At 41.5% G+C, this 27,116-nt stretch overlaps 1 protein-coding gene and 1 pseudogene across 1 annotated transcript; one reads left to right on the forward strand and one right to left on the reverse strand.

Annotated features, from left to right (window-relative positions):
* LOC134328698 (NACHT, LRR and PYD domains-containing protein 12-like) overlaps positions 1-27,116 on the reverse strand; it is a 228,595-nt pseudogene that overhangs the window by 126,349 nt on the left and 75,130 nt on the right.
* LOC134328978 (histone H2A-like) lies at positions 10,526-10,912 on the forward strand. Its single transcript, XM_063010216.1, has one exon. It carries the CDS (start codon positions 10,526-10,528, stop codon positions 10,910-10,912), a length of 387 nt encoding a protein of 128 aa, XP_062866286.1.

Below are 27,116 nucleotides of genomic sequence, written 5' to 3' on the forward strand. Positions count from 1 at the left end.
TGTGTGTGTGCACCACCTGGTTCGATCAGCTTACCTACACTAAAACACTACTTATAGAATCTACTCAAAACATGTGAGGTAACAATTTACACTCATTTTGTTTGGGTAGATTTTACTCAAATTGAACATCTCTGAAATACTAATAGAAAGTAAATAAAATCTACTTAATACATTTTATTTTATTACACAAATAATTATTTACAAAAAGTGTGTAGTATTTATTCTTCAACTGCTAGTGGATAATATTAATTCATTTAATAATTATATCTATTAATTAATTTATATAACTAATTAGCCATTACTTATTCAGGAAAGTTTAGCTTTACTTAAAAATATTGTCCTACACAGGTTCAGTATTTATATTGTAGAATTAATCATGTCTTAAATAAAATAAAGAAATTAAGCACAAAAGATCCTCTGTACTTTGTATAGTTTACTGAACAATTCAAATTAATTTCAGTCTGTGACTGTGTTTGATATTAAACTTGTGAACTGATGAATCTTGTGTAACTACTGATTCTTTTATGAATGTAAACAAAGTGTAAAACATGATGTTAAAATTTTAATAAATCAATAAATATAAGATCAACATGTTACAAGTTACCTTAGAAATACTTTTACTCCATTAACTTCCTCTTGAGACTGTAAACCCTCTTGTACAGCTTTTCCTCCATCGAGTTCCAGAAAAAGTTTCTGGAATACTTCAAATATATATTTCAGATTCACAGGATACTCAAGGTTGAGGCTATAAATCAATCTCATTACCAGCATGCATGCCCGGGCTCGGTTTCCACATCCGTGCACAGACATCCCAAGTTGCAAAAACTCATTTCAGTGAGGTACCCCCGGACCTCGACCCCGACCCCCCAAGCTCAAAAAAATAAAAAGGAGCTGCTAACTGAGCTACTAAGCTAACTGTTTGTGTCACAAACACACTAATGTGTACTTCATAGTGCACTAGATAGTGTGAAAGATAATAGATAATTTATGTTCCCTACATAATGCTTTAGGTGGCGTATTAGTTAACGGATTTATGTTCCCTACATAGTGCACTAAATTGTATATCAGATAACGAATTTATGTTCCCTACATAGTGCACTAGATAGTATTTTAAATATGAATTTATGTTCCCTATGTAGTGCACTAGATAGTGAATTAGACAATTGGTTTATGTTCCCTACACAGTGCACTAGATTGTATATCAGATAACGGATTTATGTTCCCAACATAGTGCACTAGACAGTATATTAGACACTTGATTTATGTTCCCTACACAGTGCACTAGATTGTATATTAGACACTTGATTTATGTTTCCTACACAGTTCACTAGATTGTATATCAGATAACGGATTTAATACCCGATCGGGGAATAAAGTCTGTGTCGCCTGCGTGCGCGTTTGTGTCGCTCTTGGCCGCTCGTTCTAGATTCCGGGAGATTTTATCTGACTTGCGGGCATCAGGGAGCCGCTATGTATATGTGAGAGACTCCCGGAACCTCCGGGACACTTGGGATGTCTGCGTTCAGTACATGGTTGTCCTCTATCAGAATAGACATGTCTACCAACTTATTCTCAGCAATGGGATTATGGATCACAAGCACCTTCATGGTTTGGTCCACGTGGAGCTCAGTCTCGTGCCCATGTTAATAAAATCCTTGTGATGTCGCCCTCTTGTGGCACTTTTGGAGAATTGTAAAATATCAATATGAAATGGTCATATAAAATCTTGGTAAAAAAAAAAGAATCTTTGTGCACGTATGGGTTTATTTTATTGTTAAATGTTTATGCTCCATGGTGATTAACACTCTCTCTGTCCAAATGCATGAGCCGCTTTTAGAGATTGTCATGCCTGATGATCCGCAAAGCAGGACAACGCTGAGCGGGAACTGATAAATTGTTTAAGTCATATAAGCGACGTGAGGATTTGTCGAAAAAGATTTTCAGTCGAAAACAAATACTCATCCTGGTAGCAATCTCCATTGACGTGGTGACAATCAAGTAACTTGTTTTGTTGTATATTGTGCGAGTGCCGATTATCACTGGTGGTGAGAATTTTCAGGTTTTTTTTGTAACTTTGTGTTAATTTAGCTGAAGTACATACGGATTGTTTTGTGTTTCCTCATGCCGACACTAGAATTGTAAAGGAAGTCTAACCCTTGTATTTGTGTGTGTATGTTTTTGTGCCTCCTGCTCAGTGTTTCAGCTAAATTAAATGTACCGTCACTATGTACAGTCAGGTGGCTGTATTTCAGGGCCTGGGCAGGTAAGGGCGCGTCCATATATATTGCTACATGTAGGAAGCCATCTGTCTAAATACATTAGGTAAGAGGTGTGTGCCACCCCATGTATTTTTGTTAAGACAGGTAATCCTAGTGTAGCTAGGTTTTGTTTTGCCTTTTGTTTGTTAGGGGAATTGTTATGTTTTATTATTTTCTTTGCTTTAGCACCACCTAAGCCCAGAGCCTCATGTTTTTTTTTCTTTATTATGTAAATTTATATTGTATATACAGTGTATCACGTAAGTGAGTACACCCCTCACATTTCTGCAGATATTTAAGTATATCTTTTCATGGGACAACACTGACAAAATGACACTTTGACACAATGAAAAGTAGTCTGTGTGCAGCTTATATAACAGTGTAAATTTATTCTTCCCTCAAAATAACTCAATATACAGCCATTAATGTCTAAACCACCGGCAACAAAAGTGAGTACACCCCTTAGTGAAAGTTCCTGAAGTGTCAATATTTTGTGTGGCCACCATTATTTCCCAGAACTGCCTTAACTCTCCTGGGCATGGAGTTTACCAGAGCTTCACAGGTTGCCACTGGAATGCTTTTCCACTCCTCCATGACGACATCACGGAGCTGGCGGATATTCGAGACTTTGCGCTCCTCCACCTTCCGCTTGAGGATGCCCCAAAGATGTTCTATTGGGTTTAGGTCTGGAGACATGCTTGGCCAGTCCATCACCTTTACCCTCAGCCTCTTCAATAAAGCAGTGGTCGTCTTAGAGGTGTGTTTGGGGTCATTATCATGCTGGAACACTGCCCTGCGACCCAGTTTCCGGAGGGAGGGGATCATGCTCTGCTTCAGTATTTCACAGTACATATTGGAGTTCATGTGTCCCTCAATGAAATGTAACTCCCCAACACCTGCTGCACTCATGCAGCCCCAGACCATGGCATTCCCACCACCATGCTTGACTGTAGGCATGACACACTTATCTTTGTACTCCTCACCTGATTGCCGCCACACATGCTTGAGACCATCTGAACCAAACTAATTAATCTTGGTCTCATCAGACCATAGGACATGGTTCCAGTAATCCATGTCCTTTGTTGACATGTCTTCAGCAAACTGTTTGTGGGCTTTCTTGTGTAGAGACTTCAGAAGAGGCTTCCTTCTGGGGTGACAGCCATGCAGACCAATTTGATGTAGTGTGCGGCGTATGGTCTGAGCACTGACAGGCTGACCCCCCACCTTTTCAATCTCTGCAGCAATGCTGACAGCACTCCTGCGCCTATCTTTCAAAGACAGCAGTTGGATGTGACGCTGAGCACGTGCACTCAGCTTCTTTGGACGACCGACGCGAGGTCTGTTCTGAGTGGACCCTGTTCTTTTAAAACACTGGATGATCTTGGCCACTGTGCTGCAGCTCAGTTTCAGGGTGTTGGCAATCTTCTTGTAGCCTTGGCCATCTTCATGTAGCGCAACAATTCGTCTTTTAAGATCCTCAGAGAGTTCTTTGCCATGAGGTTCCATGTTGGAACTTTCAGTGACCAGTATGAGAGAGTGTGAGAGCTGTACTACTAATTTGAACACATCTGCTCCCTATGCACACCTGAGACCTAGTAACACTAACAAGTCACATGACATTTTGGAGGGAAAATGACAAGCAGTGCTCAATTTGGACATTTAGGAGTGTAGTCTCTTAGGGGTGTACTCACTTTTGTTGCCGGTGGTTTAGACATTAATGGCTGTATATTGAGTTATTTTGAGGGAAGAATAAATTTACACTGTTATATAAGCTGCACACAGACTACTTTTCATTGTGTCAAAGTGTCATTTTGTCAGTGTTGTCCCATGAAAAGATATACTTAAATATTTGCAGAAATGTGAGGGGTGTACTCACTTTTGTGATACACTGTATTTTATTTATAGATTGTACCATAAATATCTGTTTTGTGAATTGTTTTTCTCATTTTTTCCAGTAAAAAGTCAGTACAATCCAGAGTTTGTGTCTTGGTCTGTTCGCTCTCTGCTACTCTGGTACTTCACAAAAGGTTTTTTTTTTTAGATACTGACCCCATCAATACCCCTATACCATCAAAAGGAATCGTAACATTATAGTAAAATGAGATCTTGTAACCTATGTTTAAAAATTTTTTTTGTGTGTTGCCGCCCTCTGGTGGCACTTTTGGAGAATTGTAAAAAGTAATATGATATGTTAAAATTTCCAGATTTTACTAATTCTTCCCTCAGGTCCGTCTCAGGTCTGCAATCTTGGTGTCATTCTAGACTCCACTCTTTCTTTTGAATCTCATATAAAAAATGTTGCTAAAACTGCTGATTTTTATCTTAAGAACATCTCTAGACTGTGCTCCTCTCTTTTCTACTAGGTAACTGAAACTCTCATTTATGCACTAATCACTTCCCGACTGGACTACTGTAATGCTGTTCTTTATGAGCTCCCTGCCTTCAAGCTTAAGAGACTACAGAATGTACAAAATTCAGCCGCGATGGTCCTAACACATACAAGATATACAACAACATACAAGATATACAACATACAACACATACACTGAGGGCCAGTGATAGCTCAGTGGTCAAGCCCCGCCACCACCAAGTTGCCACTGTTGGGTCCCTGAGCAAGGCCCTTAACCCTCAATTGCTCATTGTGTTTCGCTCATTGTGTAAGTCGCTTTGGATAAAAGCGTCTGCTAAATGCTGAAAATGTAAATGTAAACAAGATCACGTGATCACATAACTCCTACACTGAAACAGCTCCACTTCCTACCCATCCAATACCACAATCAATCAATCAATAAGTTTTTTTGTTGGTTTTTAAGGCTTTGCATGGCTGTACAGCATATTGATGATCCATTTACATTTTCAGCATTTAGCAGACGCTTTTATCCAAAGCGACTTACACAGTGAGCGGAACACAATGAGCAATTGAGGGTTAAGGGCCTTGCTCAGGGACCCAACAGTGGCAACTTGGTGGTGGTGGGGCTTGAACCGGCAACCTTCTGTTTACTAGTCCAGTACCTTAACCACTGAGCTATCACTGGCCACTATCCATTCATCTCATAAATCACACTTCCTTGCTCTTCCCTCCATAAAAATAAATAAGCTACAGGGGTTGGACAAAATTACTGAAACACCTGTCATTTTAGTGTGGGAGGTTTCATGGCTAAATTGGACCAGTCTGGTGGCCAATCTTCATTAATTGCACATTGCACCAGTAAGAGCAGAGTGTGAAGGTTCAATTAGCAGGGTAAGAGCACAGTTTTGCTCAAAATATTGCAATGCACACAACATTATGGGTGACATACCAGAGTTCAAAAGAGGACAAATTGTTGGTGCACGTCTTGCTGGCGCATCTGTGACCAAGACAGCAAGTCTTTGTGATGTATCAAGAGCCACGGTATCCAGGGTAATGTCAGCATACCACCAAGAAGGACAAACCACATCCAACAGGATTAACTGTGGACGCAAGAGGAAGCTGTCTGAAAGGGATGTTCGGGTGCTAACCCGGATTGTATCCAAAAAACATAAAACCACGGCTGCCCAAATCACGGCAGAATTAAATGTGCACCTCAACTCTCCTGTTTCCACCAGAACTGTCCGTCGGGAGCTCCACAGGGTCAATATACACGGCCGGGCTGCTATTGCCAAACCTTTGGTCACTCGTGCCAATGCCAAACGTCGGTTTCAATGGTGCAAGGAGCGCAAATCTTGGGCTGTGGACAATGTGAAACATGTATTGTTCTCTGATGAGTCCACCTTTACTGTTTTCCCCACATCCGGGAGAGTTACGGTGTGGAGAAGCCCCAAAGAAGCGTACCACCCAGACTGTTGCATGCCCAGAGTGAAGCATGGGGGTGGATCAGTGATGGTTTGGGCTGCCATATCATGGCATTCCCTTGGCCCAATACTTGTGCTAGATGGGCGCGTCACTGCCAAGGACTACCGAACCATTCCAGAGGACCATGTGAATCCAATGGCGGTGCCGTGTATCAGGATGACAATGCACCAATACACACAGCAAGACTGGTGAAAGATTGGTTTGATGAACATGAAAGTGAAGTTGAACATCTCCCATGGCCTGCACAGTCACCAGATCTAAATATTATTGAGCCACTTTGGGGTGTTTTGGAGAAGCGAGTCAGGAAACGTTTTCCTCCACCAGCATCACGTAGTGACCTGGCCACTATCCTGCAAGAAGAATGGCTTAAAATCCCTCTGACCACTGTGCAGAACTTGTATATGTCATTTCCAAGACGAATTGACGCTGTATTGGCCGCAAAAGGAGGCCCTACACCATACTAATAAATTATTGTGGTCTAAAACCAGGTGTTTCAGTTATTTTGTCCAACCCCTGTACTTTATAAGTAAAAAGTATCGGTATCGGATTGATATCGGCGATACTGGCTCTGTATTTACTTGGTATCGGATCGATACCAAATTTTGCAGTATCGCACCCCACTAATAAAGACATTTAGGCTTGTATTTCCACTTCATTTCTTCTAGAGGAGGGAGGAAGAGGGTTCCTATGTCTAGTCTGGTTTGCTTTTTTAAATTCCGGACATGGTTACTGCCCTCATCGAGATGAAACGAACTAATGCAGGACAGGCTTTCATGGAGAGCCTGTTATTCCCCTGTTACCTCCACTGTTTTTCCTCAGTAAATCGGTCCACAATCAATTTGATGTATTCCACATGACATTTTTTTTTTTAACTAATGTGTAATTTGATAAGTTTTGCAGTTTTAAACATGTTAAAAAAGAAATTCAACATTTTTAACATTGTACAATTAGACATGACAATGTAGCCAAAAACCCATACTAGGAGATGAGGCAGTGTATGATCCAAAATTAGTCTAAATTAATAAAATTTAAGTAAAATTGGAATAAAACAAACAAAATGTTTTAGAAACCTTTCAGTGCATGTGAAAGTAGCATTAGAGACACGTTAAAGGAAAATGTACAACTAAAACACCTGCAGCGGTGTACGAGTTTTTATTGAAGGTAATTAAAATGTGAGAGTTAAATAGTGTTTACAAATGTGTAATATATACATGGACAATGCTTGTGTTTGTTGCTATAGTTTTTGCAGGTGTGTGTGTGTGTGTGTGTGTGAGTGTGAGAGTGAGAGAAATCTTATTTTCTCATTTCTATTCACTGTTTATTGTTTACCGCTTTGGCAATAGTGTATCTAATTACATTCATGCCAATAAAGCACCACTGAACTGAACTGAACTGAAAGAGAGAGTAAAAAATGTAAGTAAAATAGGTGGAAATGACTGGACTGCAAGAGCCATTAATGTTTTGTCAAATTGGGTGTTAGGGTCATGAATGTGTAAAGCAGTGTTTGGATTCCACTTATAAGTCGGTGTTAGCTGTGTTAAAGGCATTTCTGAGTTTTAAAAACATTTTACAAAAGTGCATCTTTATTAGTGAGATGTATCAGATAAAAAAACTTAAAATAGACTTGAATCTGTTTTGTAAGTGTTAGAAAGATCAGTGGAATGTGAATGTTGGAGCCATGTGTTGTTTTAGAAATGTGTCAGTATATGTGAACTTAAAGCTGACACGGTGATGTTCTGTAGATCTTACAGCACAAATATGTAGGAATGACTGAAATGAATGTTAGTGTATTAAATTATTCTTCTTATTATCACCATTATTATTCTAAATTGTTATATTTACTTTTTTTTTCCATTTGTTCTTTCAGCTACATGACAGTTAAGCACCCTGGACTCGACCTAGTCCTGCTTGGTAGCTGTGTTTTACTTCGCACTAAACAGCCTATTTTTCTAGTAGAAAAGGAAGCTCACATCCGCTTATAAATACATGTAGAAAACACCAAGGTCTGGTTTATCCTTTTCAGCCTGTGTGTACAAGAAGATCGGGTTTCCTCGGCATATTTTTACGTGTAATAAGATGTGAAATGTGCGCTGCGTCGCTTTACGCATCAGGAGCGGTGTGCTGTTTTAGCAGAACACAAGGAAACAGAGCATCGTTAGGTTACCTTTGCGGGCTTTTACATGAACGAGAGAGCTTATGTTCGGCCGACGTGCACTTTATCAAGAAGAAGTAAACATGTTTCTGTTTTATTACCTTTGTTTTCTTAAAACGGCTCTTTTAAGAGCCACCTATATCTTCCCATAAAGAGTAGCGTTTCCTAAACACATACAGTGTATCACAAAAGTGAGTACACCCCTCACATTTCTGCAAATATTTCATTATATCTTTTCATGGGACAACACTATAGACATGAAACTTGGATATAACTTAGAGTAGTCAGTGTACAGCTTGTATAGCAGTGTAGATTTACTGTCTTCTGAAAATAACTCAAAACACAGCCATTAATGTCTAAATAGCTGGCAACATAAGTGAGTACACCCCACAGTGAACATGTCCAAATTGTGCCCAAATGTGTCGTTGTCCCTCCCTGGTGTCATGTGTCAAGGTCCCAGGTGTAAATGGGGAGCAGGGCTGTTAAATTTGGTGTTTTGGGTACAATTCTCTCATACTGGCCACTGGATATTCAACATGACACCTCATGGCAAAGAACTCTCTGAGGTTGTGAGAAATAGAATTGTTGCTCTCCACAAAGATGGCCTGGGCTATAAGAAGATTGCTAACACCCTGAAACTGAGCTACAGCATGGTGGCCAAGGTCATACAGCGGTTTTCCAGGACAGGTTCCACTCGGAACAGGCTTCGCCAGGGTCGACCAAAGAAGTTGAGTCCACGTGTTCGGCGTCATATCCAGAGGTTGGCTTTAAAAAATAGACACATGAGTGCTGCCAGCATTGCTGCAGAGGTTGAAGACGTGGGAGGTCAGCCTGTCAGTGCTCAGACCATACGCCGCACACTGCATCAACTCGGTCTGCATGGTCGTCATCCCAGAAGGAAGCTGACGCACAAGAAAGCCCGCAAACAGTTTGCTGGAGACAAGCAGTCCAAGAACATGGATTACTGGAATGCCCTGTGGTCTGACGAGACCAAGATAAACTTGTTTGGCTCAGATGGTGTCCAGCATGTGTGGCGGCGCCCTGGTGAGAAGTACCAAGACAACTGTATCTTGCCTACAGTCAAGCATGGTGGTGGTAGCATCATGGTCTTGGGCTGCATGAGTGTTGCTGGCACTGGGGAGCTGCAGTTCATTGAGGGAAACATGAATTCCAACATGTACTGTGACATTCTGAAACAGAGCATGATCCCCTCCCTTCGAAAACTGGGCCTCATGGCAGTTTTCCAACAGGATAACGACCCCAAACACAACCTCCAAGATGACAACTGCCTTGCTGAGGAAGCTGAAGGTAAAGGTGATGGACTAAACCCAATTGAGCACCTGTGGCGCATCCTCAAGTGGAAGGTGGAGGAGTTCAAGGTGTCTAACATCCACCAGCTTTGTGATGTCATCATGGAGGAGTGGAAGAGGATTCCAGTAGCAACCTGTGCAGCTCTGGTGAATTCCATGCCCAGGAGGGTTAAGGCAGTGCTGGATAATAATGGTGGTCACACAAAATATTGACACTTTGGGCACAATTTGGACATGTTCACTGTGGGGTGTACTCACTTATGTTGCCAGCCATTTAGACATTAATGGCTGTGTGTTGAGTTATTTTCAGAAGACAGTAAATCTACACTGCTATACAAGTTGTACACTGACTACTCTAAGTTATATCCAAGTTTCATGTCTATAGTGTTGTCCCATGAAAAGATATAATGAAATATTTGCAGAAATGTGAGGGGTGTACTCACTTTTGTGATACAATGTACATACATATAAGCAGCATGCAAACACACAACTGTTCATACATACATATTTTGTGGAGAGTGTAATAAGCAAGGAGTTCAAAACACTACCTAGGACTGGTCCTGTTTTATGTGTAATAATGCTTTTGTCACACATCCCCATAAAACTGTCCGTATAAATGTGTGTATGTATGTGCACTCACGTATATGAGCACTTTACAAAATGTAATTATTAGTGTAAATGTTATTGTGACATAATGTAATGTAAATGTTGGTTAAGAGAAGCTTTTCTGTATCATACATTACACGGGCGGGAGAACGGAGGAGAAGTGAGGAGGGGAGGTGATGAGGTGCGGTACAATATGTGAGGGGGCGTGTATGTGTTTCCCTGGGACATGACGGCGCGTTTAGGATTGGCTCAGCTGTGCCTTCGCTCTAAGCCAATAGGAGAGAGGCCAGTTTGCCTATATCATACCGTTTCGAGCTCTCTCCCAGTTTATTCCAGTTTTGTTCAACGAACACATCTGATCATCAAAATGAGTGGACGCGGAAAGACCGGAGGTAAGGCTAGGGCTAAGGCTAAGACTCGCTCATCCCGTGCCGGTCTTCAGTTCCCCGTGGGCCGTGTTCACAGACTGCTACGTAAGGGTAATTACGCCGAGCGTGTGGGAGCTGGTGCTCCTGTGTACTTGGCTGCCGTGCTGGAGTATCTGACCGCTGAGATCCTCGAGTTGGCTGGTAACGCCGCCAGAGATAACAAGAAGTCTCGTATCATCCCTCGTCATCTGCAGTTGGCCGTGCGTAACGACGAGGAGTTGAACAGACTGCTTGGAGGTGTAACCATCGCTCAGGGCGGTGTGCTGCCTAACATCCAGGCTGTTCTGTTACCCAAGAAGACCGAGAAAGCAGCCAAGGCCAAGTAAAGTCGTTCTCCTGTTCTAACCAAAAGGCTCTTTTAAGAGCCACCCATTTCCACAGAAAAAGTGCAATTTCCCCAGATAATGTGTAAATAAATGTAATATCGTTTCATAGAATCACATGGCATAAAACTCGCATGATTTATGACCTGGTAAAATTTATAAATCAATATGTACCCCCATCTATCTATCTTTACATATGTCCCTATATATGTATACACAAGTAAAGAGTAAAACAGATCACTTGCAGTAGCGAAACCAACAATATAGACGATTAAAAGTGGTGCAACAAATGCGTTTGTGTAATACACATGGAACAAAAATAATAATGCTAATAATAATAAGCAAAATGAACGAAATATTCAATAATATATTTTTTAAAAGTATATACTTTAAATGTGATTGTAGGCTGTGTTTTAAAAGCACAAAGAAACAAAGGAAAGTATTATAAATCCCGCCAACAGCATAGAGGAAATACTTTGTTTTTTGAAACGAGGCAGAACGCCGACCAGTAAGCGACATTTGACGTAAGCACGTTCGTCCAATGAGAAAAGTGCGTCATCAAGACGCCCAATGAGCGCGGAGCGGCTCTGGTGCTTAAAAAGATTGTGTTGGGCGGGCTAACAAATTCTGTTCTACAGTTCGTGAAGTGCGGAGTTCCAGACGCGATGGCAAGAACCAAGCAGACCGCTCGTAAATCCACCGGTGGTAAAGCGCCGAGGAAGCAGCTCGCCACTAAGGCTGCCCGCAAGAGCGCCCCGGCTACTGGCGGTGTGAAGAAACCTCACCGTTACAGGCCAGGTACCGTGGCTCTGCGTGAAATCCGCCGTTATCAGAAGTCCACTGAGCTGCTCATCCGCAAGCTGCCCTTCCAGCGCCTGGTTAGAGAGATCGCTCAGGACTTTAAGACCGATCTGCGCTTCCAGAGTTCTGCCGTCATGGCTCTGCAGGAGGCCAGTGAGGCTTACCTGGTCGGCCTGTTCGAGGACACCAACCTGTGCGCCATTCATGCCAAGAGGGTGACCATCATGCCTAAGGACATCCAGCTGGCCCGCCGTATTCGCGGAGAGCGTGCTTAAACGAACCCACTCCATCCAGTTATCCACAAAGGCTCTTTTAAGAGCCACTTACATGCTTCCACTGAAATTGGCACGTTTCATAACTTTTATTTATTTATTTACTATTCCATTGTGTGTGCGTGTTCCAAGTTATAATTGTTATATTTGTCAGTTATAAATATTAGGAAAAACTGTTTAATGTGTTTGTGTGTGTGTAGAGATGTACTTTACATGTTCTTACAACAATTATAAACAAGGTTACATAAATACAGCTGATTAAAGATTGGCAGGTGTCTTATAACACATGTTTAATAATGTTTATAGTGGTGAATGTTTATGGGGTTCTATAAAGCATTAAGTTAGTAAGAGTAATATAGTAGTTATGAGTAGTAGAGTAAAAACATAAAACATGACGGTAAAGAAGAGGACACGGTAAATTGCAGCGGTGGTTAAAATATTACGCTACTAATGCAAAAAAAGAAAAGAAGATTAATAATCAGTAATTATTATTCAGAATAATATAACATTAATAAAATACTATTCTAGGTACTCAACACGGTAATTAGAGACATTTTAGAACAGACATACTGTAAAATATTAAGTGTAAATAATCATAATTACTCATAATAACTTTTATTTCTATTATAGTTGTTGTAATAATAGTATTATTGGTGATGGTAGTAGTAGTAGTAACTAATTATAATGTTATGGAGAACCAATAGACGATTAGTGGAGCGTTTCTTCCATCTCGTGGCCAAAATGTGAAAACACGAACTAAATCTGTGTGTATGTGTGTTTTCTTTTATGTATGTAAATTTTTATGTATTTTTATGTAATATAAAAAATTGTTACGAGGATTTATTGGCGTTGGTGTTGCACGGTGTACACAGTCTGTATTTTACACAGAGATGGTATTAACTGATTGTAGTGTAATCTACAGTATGGCTGTACATTGGTAGAATGTAAACACGCTGGATGAAGGCATAAGGAATGAGCAGAATATTGAATGTTAACCATAAGACTGGTTATTGTAATAATGGTAATAAAACAACCGTATTCACAATGATGCCTGTTGTAATTTGGAAATTCATGTGTTTCAGCCACCACCATAGCTAACAAGTGTTAACAAGTGTCATAAGCAAGTTAGATAAAAACCATGACTGAATTAGATTAAAGGGGAAGACCCTGTCCTGTTCCAGCAGGACTTTGCCTCTGTGCACAAAGTCCACAAATATAAATCAGACTCCTAAACTCAGTACTGTAACAATTTCCTCCGGAAATTTTCTGCTGCCACACACTGATCTGTATTGACTATGTTACTTGCATTTTTAACTATGTTACTTGCATTTTTGCACACCTCCTGGAAATGCACAATAATTTCTGCACCTTACTTGTATTTTGCACCATATTTACTTTTTAGGCACCTTATCTGCATTGCCAATTTTACGCTGCTAATGTACAACATGTCACTACCTCATGAACCATTGTACCATCTATTGACCATCATGTACTAACACTTGTCTTTAGTCCTGTCTTCTAATTACTTGTTTAGATTAGGGATAATTAGGAATATCTTTTGTAGTTATTTATTATAGGATTTTTTGTATTATTGTTGTATTTGCACTGTTTTGTATTGTCTTGCACTTTTTGTACCGTGTTACACCGTGATCCTAGAGGAACGCTGTTTCGTTTCAATATGTACTTGTATGTAGCTGAAATGACAATAAAACAAGGCCTGACCGAAGCCCCACTGCACCGCTGAGGAATTAAAGTTTTTGGTAATATGGATTGAGGCTCTCCTGACCAACATCATCCATACAAATGCTCTTTTGACAGAATGGGTCCAAATTCCGACAGACACAGTTCCAAGGCTTGGGAGAAGCGTGTGTGACCTTTGCCCTCTGAGTCCCGCAGCGTCGACTCCCATTTCTGACGGGTTTTTGTCGCTGTTTGCAGGTTCTCCGGCTGACACTCACACTCAGGCTTGAACTCATTGTGCTCGCTACCTGATTTGAAGGCATGAGGACCCAGAAGTGATTCGTCAGCTCCAGGTTCGCCTCGTGTTCCTAGGCAGCACAGGTGATATCTGTCGAGCTCAATTTAAGCCCAACCTCCTTCTAGCCCAAACTAATATAACCCCAAGCTGTTTCTAACCTTAATTAGGATAACCCCAAGTTATTTCTTATTTACTTAAATCGCTATAAAAAGACCTTGTTGCTTTTGTATTTGCGCTAGCAAAGCTTCACACCTGAATGTTGTGCATTGTTCACGTTCTTGTATTTCACGGTGTTTAGTACCGTAATGGGGATTTAAATTGTAAACTTTAACCGGCTTTACTTCTGACTTCAGTAAATAAATAGACGCCCATGTCTTGTTAAGAAATTGCAGTTTCTATCTATTGCACTCACAGTTCTGTTCGCAAACACATTACGGTGAAGCTGGATACACTCGCACACACCTAAATCGTAAACTGAGAGATAAATAAAAAAAAACAGTCAACCCCCCACTCATAAAAATAAAATAAATAAATAAATAAATTACTTAATTTGAGTTCACATACACTGACACATTTCTAAAACAACACATGGCTCCTACACTTACACAACAGATTCAAGTCTATTTTTTTTTAAATAATTTTTTTAAAAACTCAGAAATGGCTTTAACACAGCTAACACTGAAACATAAAATATCTTCTTTCACTTATTTGGATTTTATTGATACACAGCTTTGACCACTTTCACTTTAATCAAGATGTGTCTGACTTTGAAATATGTTTATGAAACGTTATGCTTTAGCAGAATATGACTTATAACGTCCCATTTCTCACAATACAGTGAAATATACAAACACATTTTTAACACAGATGTCACTTATAAAGACTTGCGTCAGTATTGTTCAGCACAGACAAATCCAAACACTGCTTTACACATTTTTTATGTATTTATTTAGTTATTCACTCATTCATGACCCTAACACCCACTTTAACAAAACATCTATGGCTCTAGCAGTCCAGGTGACACATATCCAGGGCCAGCTGTAGTCTAGTGGTTAAGGTACTAGGCCAGTGACCAGAGGGTCACTGGTTAAAGCCCCACCACTGCTAGGTTATCACTGTTGGGCCCTTGAGCAAGGCTCTTAACCCTCAATTGCTCAGACTGTACACTGTAATGTAAGTCGCTTTGGATAAAGGCATCTGCTAAATGCTGAAAATGTAAATATTCACCTATTTTACTTTTTTTTTTTTAACTCTCTCTCTCTCTCTCTCTCTCTGCGGATTTTCCGTGGCGGTGTGTGGAGTTTTTTCTGGCTTTGCTAACTTTCTTACCTTTATCTACTTTATTTCTTTTCTTTTCTTTTATTAGTGTTAGCATAGTAGTAGTGTAAGAAGGTGACTGATCCTTTTTGCTGGTGGAGTTTTTTGTGCCAAGCTGGCCGACATGGCCAACGAGGCCGGCGTGGAGACGCTGTCTCTACGCCATGGCGTCAGGTGTGTACCGGAGAGTGGAGTGACGGTAGAAGACGTGCTGTTAGCGGTCGGAGAGCAGGTAGGATGTGAGAATATTTATTCAGCTTCTCGCATGAATAAAGCGATGGTGGTGTTTTTAGAGAAGGAAACTTGTGTAAATCAACTGATTGAGTCGGGAATCTGGATACGGGGAGTGATGGTGCAGGTCAGCCCGCTGAGTGCACCTGCTACCCGGGTTGTGGTTTCAAACGTTCCTCCGTTTATTAAAAATGAAGTTATAATGAGAGAACTGTCGCGATATGGTAAATTTGCCAGCAATATGAAGATGATCCCGTTGGGGTGCAAAAATGCGGCTGTAAAACATGTTTTGTCTTTTCGTAGACAAGTTTTCATGTTTTTAAACAGCAGGGAACCGTATTTAAACGTGAACTTCAGATGTAAACATGGTGACGGGTCTTATGTAGTGTTTGCCAGCACTGAACGTCCTAGATGTTTTGAGTGTGGTGATATTGGACACAAACAGTTTGGCTGCCCACATGTAGCAGCACAGCGACAGGATTCAGAAACTGATAAAGGGACCTCATCTGAGGGCCAACAGGTAGAGAGAAGTGGTGGGGAAGTGGCTCAGGCTTCAGGAGCTGATAGCAGGCTTGTTTCTGCAAGTACCGATGTTGTGGAAGAGGGTGAAGTTGAGCTCCAAATAGAGAAACAGACTCAGGTGGAGCCTCACTGTGTTAATAACACTATCAAAAATAATGAAAAGGATAAAAAGATAAAAAATAATGTATCTGTTTGTGATCCTGTTAAAAACGGTAATAGCAGCCACCACAAAGCTAAGCGTAAAACTGATAAGAAAAGTAGAGAAGATGACCCTGTTTCAGAACAGAATTTGAGCATAGATAGCACTGCACATGAGGAAGGCTTTTGTGAACCAGTAGAAGTTGAGTTTGATTCAGAAGAAGAGAGTGTGTTGTCGGATTGCTCGGGGATGTCCGAGATACCAGCTAGTCTGCCTAGTCTGCCAGAATTGGCGGCTCAGGCCGGGACATCAAGTACAAGTTTGGGGGAGTTGGGCGAAATGTACTCACTCTCGGAGATAAACACTTTTCTGAAGGTTACAAAAGGGAAAAGAAATGTGTGTCTAAATAATTTTTTCCCAGACTCATATAAGTTTATTCGGTCTGTGCAGCATGCGGCCAAAAATGAGACTATTAAGATGCTTTCACCAAAAAGAAGGTTCCGTTTAAAAAAGTGGACAACAGCAGTGTGTAAAAGTCTGCAATAACTCTTAAGATGGATAGGTCTTGTCTATTTTTTTATATATACTATGAACGTTTCTGTTTCTGGCTTTTTCTTTTCCTCACTATGCATTCTTTACACATAGGGTCTCTAAACATAAATGGTGCTAGAGATGTTCATAAACGTGGAATGCTTGATCAGCACATACAGTATAAAAAGCTGGATGTGTTGTTTTTGCAGGAAACCCACAGTGATGAAAGTGATGAAATACAGTGGAAAATGTGGTGGAAAGGTCCCATGTATTTAACACATGGGACAAGCAGAAGTGCAGGTCTAGCCATTTTAATCTCTCCTGGATTATCTTTTAGCTTAATATCAGAAAAGGAAGTTTGTAAAGGACGCATGTTAATAATTAATGCGAAAATTCATGAGCAAGAATATATGTTTATGAACGTTTATGCACCTAACATAGGTAGGGAAAGGGGAGTTCTATTCACTACACTGAGAAAAGAACTAGGTCAGTGTAATCAGGATGCTATCCTTGTATTGGGAGGTGACTGGAATTGCACTCTAGATTTTAAAATGGATAGGAATGGAGAAGAACCTCATATGATGTCAGTTAGTGTATTAAAGGACATAGTTAAAGATTTTAACCTGACCGATTGTTGGAGAATAAAACATCCTACTTTTAAGCAGTTCACATGGATAAAAACAGTTGGGGGGAAAACAAGTGCTGCTCGTCTGGATCGTTTTTACATGTCAAATTCACACTGTAATAGGATTGTTAGTGCCTCCATTGAGCCAATCAGTTTTTCGGATCATAGTGCTGTTATTATAAATTTAGCTGTCATGTCTAGTCATAAACAAGCAGCTTACTGGAAATTTAATGTAAAGTTGTTACAAGATGAAAATTTTTGCTCTAGTTTTTGTACTTTTTGGAATAAGTGGTCTGAAAGGAAGGCTGATTTTAACTCACTTAGACAATGGTGGGATGTTGGAAAAGCCCAGATTAAGCTGTTTTGTCAGCAATATACATCATATACCACAGCAGAAAATAAAAGAGTACTTGTAGCTCTTGAACGTAATATAGCTCAGATGCAACAACAAATTGTGGGCCAAAACCGGGAGGGTTTACAGGCTGAGTTAGAGGAATTACGACGTGATGCGAGTGCTTTCCTCCTTGATAAAGCAAAAGGTGCTCTTGTTAGGGCAAGGTTTAAGACTTTAAAGGAGATGGATGCTCCAAGCTCATTCTTTTTTAATCTAGAAAAGAAGTATAGTGAGAGTAAGCAAATACATGCATTGTACATGTCAGATGGCCGTTTATCCTCTGAAATAGGTGAAATGAGAGAAAGGGCGGTTGAATTTTATTCTGATTTATACAAAGCAGAGCAGTGTGATGATGCTTGTGTTGACACATTATTGGCAGATATACCCATACTGGATGAGGAAGATAAGGATTCATTGGAGCTTCCCATTACCTTAAAAGAGCTTGAAAATGCTGCTTTTAAAATGGAACCAGGTCGTGCCCCTGGCATTGACGGCCTGCCGGTGGATTTTTATAAGACTTTTTGGAAACAGATTGGCCAAGACTTATTTAATGTGTTTTTAGAATGTATACAAATAGGTGAGCTCCCGCTCAGTTGCAGGAGAGCAGTACTGACTTTGTTGCCCAAAAAAGGGGACCTATGTGATCTCAAAAACTGGCGTCCTGTGGCACTATTGTGTTCAGATTACAAAATCTTTTCAAAGGCTCTGGCAAATAGAATGAAGAGCATTTTGCACACCATCATACATCGAGACCAAGCGTACTGTATTCCGGGTCGTTCAATAACTGATAATTTGTTTTTAATAAGAGACATTATAGAACTGTCAAATAGGCTTCCTATAGATCTTGGCCTGATTTCCTTAGACCAGGAAAAAGCTTTTGATCGTGTTGATCATGGCTATCTTTTTAACACGCTACTGAATTTTGGCTTTGGAGAGAATTTTCTTTGTTGTGTTAAGCTGCTGTACACTGGTGCCTCCTGTCTCGTGAAGGTGGGAGGGGGAATAGCTGGGCCTATTAAGTTGGGGAGAGGGATTAGACAAGGATGTGCAATGTCAGGTCAGCTCTACTCCCTTGCTATTGAGCCTTTTTTGCGTTTAGTGAGAAAAAAGGTGAATGGAGTAAGTTTACAAGGGTCAACCCGTATTTCGGTGTCGGCCTATGCGGATGATGTATCTGTTTTTGTGTGCGGACGAGAAGATGTACAACAAATAGAGGATTGTTTATGCACATATAGTAGAGCATCATCTGCCAAAGTGAACTGGAGCAAGAGTGGAGCCTTGCTCTGTGGACCGTGGGAGAGCACTGAACCTCCAGAGTTACCTGGAGGACTGCAGTGGAACAGGTCTGGATTTAAAGTGTTGGGTATCTACCTGGGTACTGCGGAGGTAGTAAAGAAAAACTGGGAGGGTGCCCTTACTTTTACAAAAAATAGACTAGCACGATGGAAGTGGATATTATCACAGGTGTCGTACAGGGGTAGGGTGCTGATAATTAATAACTTGGTAGCATCCACTCTGTGGAATAGACTTTCCGTGTTAAACGCACCACCTGGCCTGCTGGCAGAGATTCAGAGAAGGTTGGTAGACTTTTTCTGGTCAGGTCAGCATTGGCTGAAGGCAGCAGTTCTATACTTGCCAACTCATGAGGGAGGTCAAGGTCTTATTGACCTGGAGAGCAGAGTGGTGGCTTTCAGGCTAAAGGCTGCGCAGCGGCTGATTTACCACTCGGATCTGTGCTGGAGAGACACTGCTCATATACTGCTAAGGAAAGCTGGCGGTATGGGACTTGATCGGCATCTTTTCCTTCTTAACATGAATGGATTGGACCTTTCAGGTCTGGAGGAATTCTATATGTCAATGCTGAAAGCTTGAAAGCTACTACGGTGTACACGTGAGCCAGAAACAGAACCAACATCATGGGTTTTGGAAGAACCAATTTTTTACAATCAGCTGATTCCCCTTGTTTCCGTGCACTCACCTACACTGATAAAAAAGTTCCTGAAGGCCGGCATTTGTAAGTTAGGTCACTTACAAGTACCAGATGGTAAAGAATGGAAATCCTCTCATCTCCTATGTCAGCAAACTGGAATTACATCAAAAAGACTGGTGAGACAGTTCCTGCATGAGGTGCAGCAAGCTCTGCCGCAACAGATGAAAGAGACTCTAATCTTGCCACATAATAATGCGGATCCAGTTTTTCCTTCACTAAGACTGACTGTTGATGATGGAGGCTGGCAGGAAGGAAGAGGTACCCTGCTGACTTTCCCCTCTCCAGAAATGGGTTTATTTGAAGAAGCTAAAGGAAAAGCTTTGTATACACTGAGTGTAAAGGTAAGGCACTTCGAGGTGTTGTCACAGGTAAAGGAACATCAGTGGCATGAACTACTTGGAGACCAGAGTACAGCCGGGTACAGGTGGCGAATACTGTACAAACTGCCGATCCCCAAGAGAACAGGAGATCTGCAGTGGCGACTTATCCACGATATTCCTGAACTTTGACCTTTCCCGTGATTCGTAGCGGAAGCCGGTTTTTGACTTCCGGTTACAGTGTTTACGTTCTGAACGACAGAAGTAGTGGTCATTCTTAACTGTTTTTTAACAAACATGGCTAAAAACGCTAGGTGGTTGCATAGTAAGGAGATTTTAAGAAGCTGTGGTGACCGTGTTCTAACAGTGCCCCACCCTTCCATGCTTACAGAGTGGGTAGATGACATGAAATTGTGGCCAGAGGTTAGCTATATTGATATAGTGAACTATTTCGTCTTTTCCGAAGGTGTAGACAGTGAGGAGCTACGGAATTATAAAAGCACAGAGGCATACAATTACCTCCATAGCAACAAAATCGGAAAGGTTTTATATAGTAAACACAGCGACTTCATTTTCTTGAAAGCGGAGGTAGAACCGAGTCAGAGCGTCAGCCGAGGTAAACATCAGGCGTGGGTAATGCTGAGGGAAAGTGGCGTAGTGGAGACTGTGGGTTGCTCGTGCATTGCAGAGTTAGGGAAGTCCTGCAGCCACGCAGCAGCTGTGCTGTGGAAGGTAGGGATGAGCCTAGGAACATTCTAATTGCTGTGAAACATATGAAATAATAAACAATGTATAACGACTAATTTGTTGATTGTTTTTACTTCTACAACAGTGTATACTTATATTGTTTCATAAGTGGATGTAAAGCAGGGAAAGGGAGCTAAATGGACAGAATAAAACGCGTTGCGTTGTTTAATTTACTAAAACGATAAACTGGGAACAGCAAACAGTGTATACACCCATTCGGTATTCACTTGGACAAGCCGTGTCCGGATGTGAATGTTATTGGTCCAATTTCTGCAACGCGCTTTAAAATTTTGGACCATACAAAGTGAAAGTGCATTATACGAGTTATGTTACGGAACTGAATGTGAAAGTGAAAATGAATTTCGCCACTCCTCCACATCCTCCGTTGCCCTTAGAACCCCCCCCCCCCCCCCCCTCAATTCGCTGACACACCCCTATTAATTCACCTACAGTGTATCACAAAAGTGAGTACACCCCTCACATTTCTTCAAATATTTCATTATATCTTTTCATGGGACAACACTATAGACATGAAACTTGGATATAACTTAGAGTAGTCAGTGTACAGCTTGTATAGCAGTGTAGATTTACTGTCTTCTGAAAATAACTCAACACACAGCCATTAATGTCTAAATAGCTGGCAACATAAGTGAGTACACCACACAGTGAACATGTCCAAATTGTGCCCAAATGTGTCGTTGTCCCTCCCTGGTGTCATGTGTCAAGGTCCCAGGTGTAAATGGGGAGCAGGGCTGTTAAATTTGGTGTTTTGGGTGCAATTCTCTCATACTGGCCACTGGATATTCAACATGGCACCTCATGGCAAAGAACTCTCTGAGGATGTGAGAAATAGAATTGTTGCTCTCCGCAAAGATGGCCTGGGCTATAAGAAGATTGCTAACACCCTGAAACTGAGCTACAGCATGGTGGCCAAGGTCATACAGCGGTTTTCCAGGACAGGTTCCACTGGGAACAGGCTTCGCCAGGGTCGACCAAAGAAGTCGAGTCCACGTGTTCGGCGTCATATCCAGAGGTTGGCTTTAAAAAATAGACACATGAGTGCTGCCAGCATTGCTGCAGAGGTTGAAGACGTGGGAGGTCAGCCTGTCAGTGCTCAGACCATACGCCGCACACTGCATCAACTCGGTCTTCATGGTCGTCATCCCAGAAGGAAGCTGACGCACAAGAAAGCCCGCAAACAGTTTGCTGAAGACAAGCAGTCCAAGAACATGGATTACTGGAATGCCCTGTGGTCTGACGAGACCAAGATAAACTTGTTTGGCTCAGATGGTGTCCAGCATGTGTGGCGGCGCCCTGGTGAGAAGTACCAAGACAACTGTATCTTGCCTACAGTCAAGCATGGTGGTGGTAGCATCATGGTCTTGGGCTGCATGAGTGTTGCTGGCACTGGGGAGCTGCAGTTCATTGAGGGAAACATGAATTCCAACATGTACTGTGACATTCTGAAACAGAGCATGATCCCCTCCCTTCGAAAACTGGGCCTCATGGCAGTTTTCCAACAGGATAACGACCCCAAACACAACCTCCAAGATGACAACTGCCTTGCTGAGGAAGCTGAAGGTAAAGGTGATGGACTAAACCCAATTGAGCACCTGTGGCGCATCCTCAAGTGGAAGGTGGAGGAGTTCAAGGTGTCTAACATCCACCAGCTCCGTGATGTCATCATGGAGGAGTGGAAGAGGATTCCAGTAGCAACCTGTGCAGCTCTGGTGAATTCCATGCCCAGGAGGGTTAAGGCAGTGCTGGATAATAATGGTGGTCACACAAAATATTGACACTTTGGGCACAATTTGGACATGTTCACTGTGGGGTGTACTCACTTATGTTGCCAGCCATTTAGACATTAATGGCTGTGTGTTGAGTTATTTTCAGAAGACAGTAAATCTACACTGCTATACAAGTTGTACACTGACTACTCTAACTTATATCCAAGTTTTATTTCTATAGTGTTGTCCCATGAAAAGATATAATAAAATATTTGCAGAAATGTGAGGGGTGTACTCACTTTTGTAATGCACTGTATATATATATATTAGGGCTGTCAAACGATTAAAAATTTTAATCGCGATTAATCTCAGAATTTCATATAGTTAATCGCGATTAATCGCATTAAAAAAAATCTGTGTAAATGTTATAGAAAACAAGGATTTTTAAGTGAAATGTTACAATTAAAATGGTGAACACATTTTATGCTAAATGTACTTATGTTAAAAACTGCTGGGACAAGAGAAAACTGTAAGGGAGTTTTATTCACTCACATACTAGGCAGTAATACTATCCAATGGTTTGATGGACGTTTCTACACGAAGTGAGTGTGTTTTGACCCTTTGGGGCTTCCATAGTTCATGGACAACGTGCTTGACTCAGCTGTCCGGTATTCTTTACCGTAACAGAATAAGTTAATAAAGTGTTCTGCTCCCGACAACTTGTGAATATAGCGTGTATTTATTTCTTTATTATGCAAGTGCAGATGCTACGACGCTCTTTTACATTATGTTAACAAACCGCAAATGAAAAACGGTGACATGTCCGACATTAAAACGTTTGTTTTACCAGTCAAGTCTCAACATGAACTAGAATTTGCGTTAATGGCACTATTTATCTTAATCGCGTTAAATTGAGATTGCGTTAATGCGTTATTATCGCGTTAACTTCGACAGCCCTAATATATATATATATATATATATATATATATATATATATATATATATATATATATATATAGTATATATATATATACATATATATACAGTGTATCACGAAAGTGAGTACACCCCTCACATTTCTTCATTATATCTTTTCATGGGACAACACTATAGACATGAAACTTGGATATAACTTAGAGTAGTCAGTGTACAGCTTGTATAGCAGTGTAGATTTACTGTCTTCTGAAAATAACTCAACACACAGCCATTAATGTCTAAATAGCTGGCAACATAAGTGAGTACACCCCACAGTGAACATGTCCAAATTGTGCCCAAATGTGTCGTTGTCCCTCCCTGGTGTCATGTGTCAAGGTCCCAGGTGTAAATGGGGAGCAGGGCTGTTAAATTTGGTGTTTTGGGTACAATTCTCTCATACTGGCCACTGGATATTCAACATGGCACCTCATGGCAAAGAACTCTCTGAGGATGTGAGAAATATAATTGTTGCTCTCCACAAAGATGGCCTGGGCTATAAGAAGATTGCTAACACCCTGAAACTGAGCTACAGCATGGTGGCCAAGGTCATACAGCGGTTTTCCAGGACAGGTTCCACTCGGAACAGGCTTCGCCAGGGTCGACCAAAGAAGTTGAGTCCACGTGTTCGGCGTCATATCCAGAGGTTGGCTTTAAAAAATAGACACATGAGTGCTGCCAGCATTGCTGCAGAGGTTGAAGACGTGGGAGGTCAGCCTGTCAGTGCTCAGACCATACGCCGCACACTGCATCAACTCGGTCTGCATGGTCGTCATCCCAGAAGGAAGCTGACGCACAAGAAAGCCAGCAAACAGTTTGCTGAAGACAAGCAGTCCAAGAACATGGATTACTGGAATGCCCTGTGGTCTGACGAGACCAAGATAAACTTGTTTGGCTCAGATGGTGTCCAGCATGTGTGGCGGCGCCCTGGTGAGAAGTACCAAGACAACTGTATCTTGCCTACAGTCAAGCATGGTGGTGGTAGCATCATGGTCTTGGGCTGCATGAGTGTTGCTGGCACTGGGGAGCTGCAGTTCATTGAGGGAAACATGAATTCCAACATGTACTGTGACATTCTGAAACAGAGCATGATCCCCTCCCTTCGAAAACTGGGCCTCATGGCAGTTTTCCAACAGGATAACGACCCCAAACACAACCTCCAAGATGACAACTGCCTTGCTGAGGAAGCTGAAGGTAAAGGTGATGGACTAAACCCAATTGAGCACCTGTGGCGCATCCTCAAGTGGAAGGTGGAGGAGTTTAAGGTGTCTAACATCCACCAGCTCCGTGATGTCATCACGGAGGAGTGGAAGAGGATTCCAGTAGCAACCTGTGCAGCTCTGGTGAATTCCATGCCCAGGAGGGTTAAGGCAGTGATAATAATGGTGGTCACACAAAATATTGATACTTTAGGCACAATTTGGACATGTTCACTGTGGGGTGTACTCACTTATGTTGCCAGCTATTTAGACATTAATGGCTGTGTGTTGAGTTATTTTCAGAAGACAGTAAATCTACACTGCTATACAAGTTGTACACTGACTACTCTTAGTTATATCCAAGTTTCATGTCTATAGTGTTGTCCCATGAAAAGATATAATGAAATATTTGCAGAAATGTGAGGGGTGTACTCACTTTCGTGATACACTGTATATATATATAAAGTAATATATACATTTGGATATGCCAAGTATATTAAGTATTGCACCTATTGTAAATAAATCACATATTGCACTTCTTATTTCGCCATGAACATGAACGTGTACAGTGGGCCAAAAAGTATTGCTGTCGCTGGGCAACACAGATTTTCAACTCCCTTCACAAATTTTCTATGGGGTTGAGGTCTGGAGACTGGCTAGGCCACTCCAGGGCCTTGAAATCCTTCGTTGCCCGAGCGGTGTGTTTGGGATCATTGTCATGCTGGAAGACCCAGCCACGTTCCATCTTCAATGCTCTCACTGATGGAAGGAGGTTTTGGCTTAAAATCTCACGATACATGGCCCCGTTCAGTCTTCCCTTAACACGGATCAGTCGTCCTGTCCCCTTCGCAGAAAAACAGCCCCAAAGCATGATGTTTCCACCCCCATGCTTCACAGTAGGTATGGTGTTCTTGGGATGCAACTCAGCATTCTTCTTCCTCCAAACACGACAAGTTGAGTTTTTACCAAAAAGTTCCATTTTGGTTTCATCTGACCACATGATATTCTCCCAATCCTCTTCTGGATCATCCATATGCTCTCTGGCAAACTTCAGATGGGCCTGGACATGTACTGGCTTAAGCAGGGGGACACGCCTAGCACTGCAGGATTTGAGTCCCAGTGTGTTACTGATGGTAGCCTTTGTTACTTTGGTCTCAGCTCTCTGCAGGTCATTCATCAGGTCCCTCTGTGTAGTTCTGGGATTTTTGCTCACCGTTCTCATGATCATTTTGACCCCACGGGATGAGATCTTGCGTGGGGCCCCAGATCGAGCGAGATTATCAATGGTCTTGTATGTCTTCCATTTTCTTACAATTGCTCCCACAGTTGATTTATTCACACCAACCTGTTTGCCTATTGTAGATTCACTCTTCCCAGCCTGGTGCAAGTCTACAATTTTCTTCCTGTCCTTTGACAGCTCTTTGGTCTTGGCCATGGTTGAGTTTGGAGTCTGACTGTTTGAGGCTGTGGACAGGTGTCTTTTATACAGATAACGAGGTCAAACAGGTGCCATTAATACAGGTAACGAGTGGATGACAGAAGAGCTTCTTAAAGAAGAAGTTACAGGTCTGTGAGAGCCAGAAATGTTGCTTGTTTGTGGGTGACCAAATACTTTTTTACCACCATATTTTACAAATAAATTCTTTAAAAATCTTACAATGTGATTTCCTGGATTTTTTTTTTAACTCATTTTGTCTCTCATAGTTGAAGTGTACCTATGATGAAAATTACAGACCTCTCTCATCTTTCTAAGTAGGAGAACTTGCACAATCAGTGGCTGACTAAATACTTTTTGGCCCCACTGTAAGTATAGGTATAAGTGGGATCTTACATATTTTTACTGTTGTAAGCCCTGATGGCTGCTGGAATGAAGGACCTGTGGTAGCGTTCCTTTCTACACAGGGGGTGGAGGAGTCTGGTACTGAAGGAGCTTGTTAGGTCTTCTACAGACTCATGTAGTGGATGTGCGGTGTTGTCCAGGATGGATGACAGCTTGGCTATCATCCTCCTTTCTCCCACCTCCTCTACAGGTTGGAGAGGACAGTTCAAGACAGAACTCGCTTTCTTGATCAGCTTGTTCAGTCTTTTTTTGTGCATGCACGATAGTCACATCGCAGGACGTGCAATGTTATTTAATGCAAATTAAATCAAATATGTCATGCTAAAACTTTTTTGCTGCTTGACAAAACGAAAATTCACACCGTTCTCATTTTCCATGACGTATCTACCAGTGTGTTCAAAAACCTAGTGAGCTGCCTTGCTGTACTACCTACATAGGCAGCTGCCTCAGTAGAGAGGATTCTAATAAGTCAATGACTTCGAAGGCAGGTTATTGGAACGCGCTACTTAGCAATTCCATTGGGTTTAGCATTTAGCATCTTGCCATTAAAACCAATGGAATGAGGTGGGACGGCGTTTGAGAGAAGAGATGGCGCAGTGAATTCT

The sequence above is a fragment of the Trichomycterus rosablanca genome, chromosome 15 (genome assembly GCF_030014385.1).
Source record: "Trichomycterus rosablanca isolate fTriRos1 chromosome 15, fTriRos1.hap1, whole genome shotgun sequence".
In the NCBI taxonomy this organism is placed as follows: domain Eukaryota; kingdom Metazoa; phylum Chordata; class Actinopteri; order Siluriformes; family Trichomycteridae; genus Trichomycterus; species Trichomycterus rosablanca.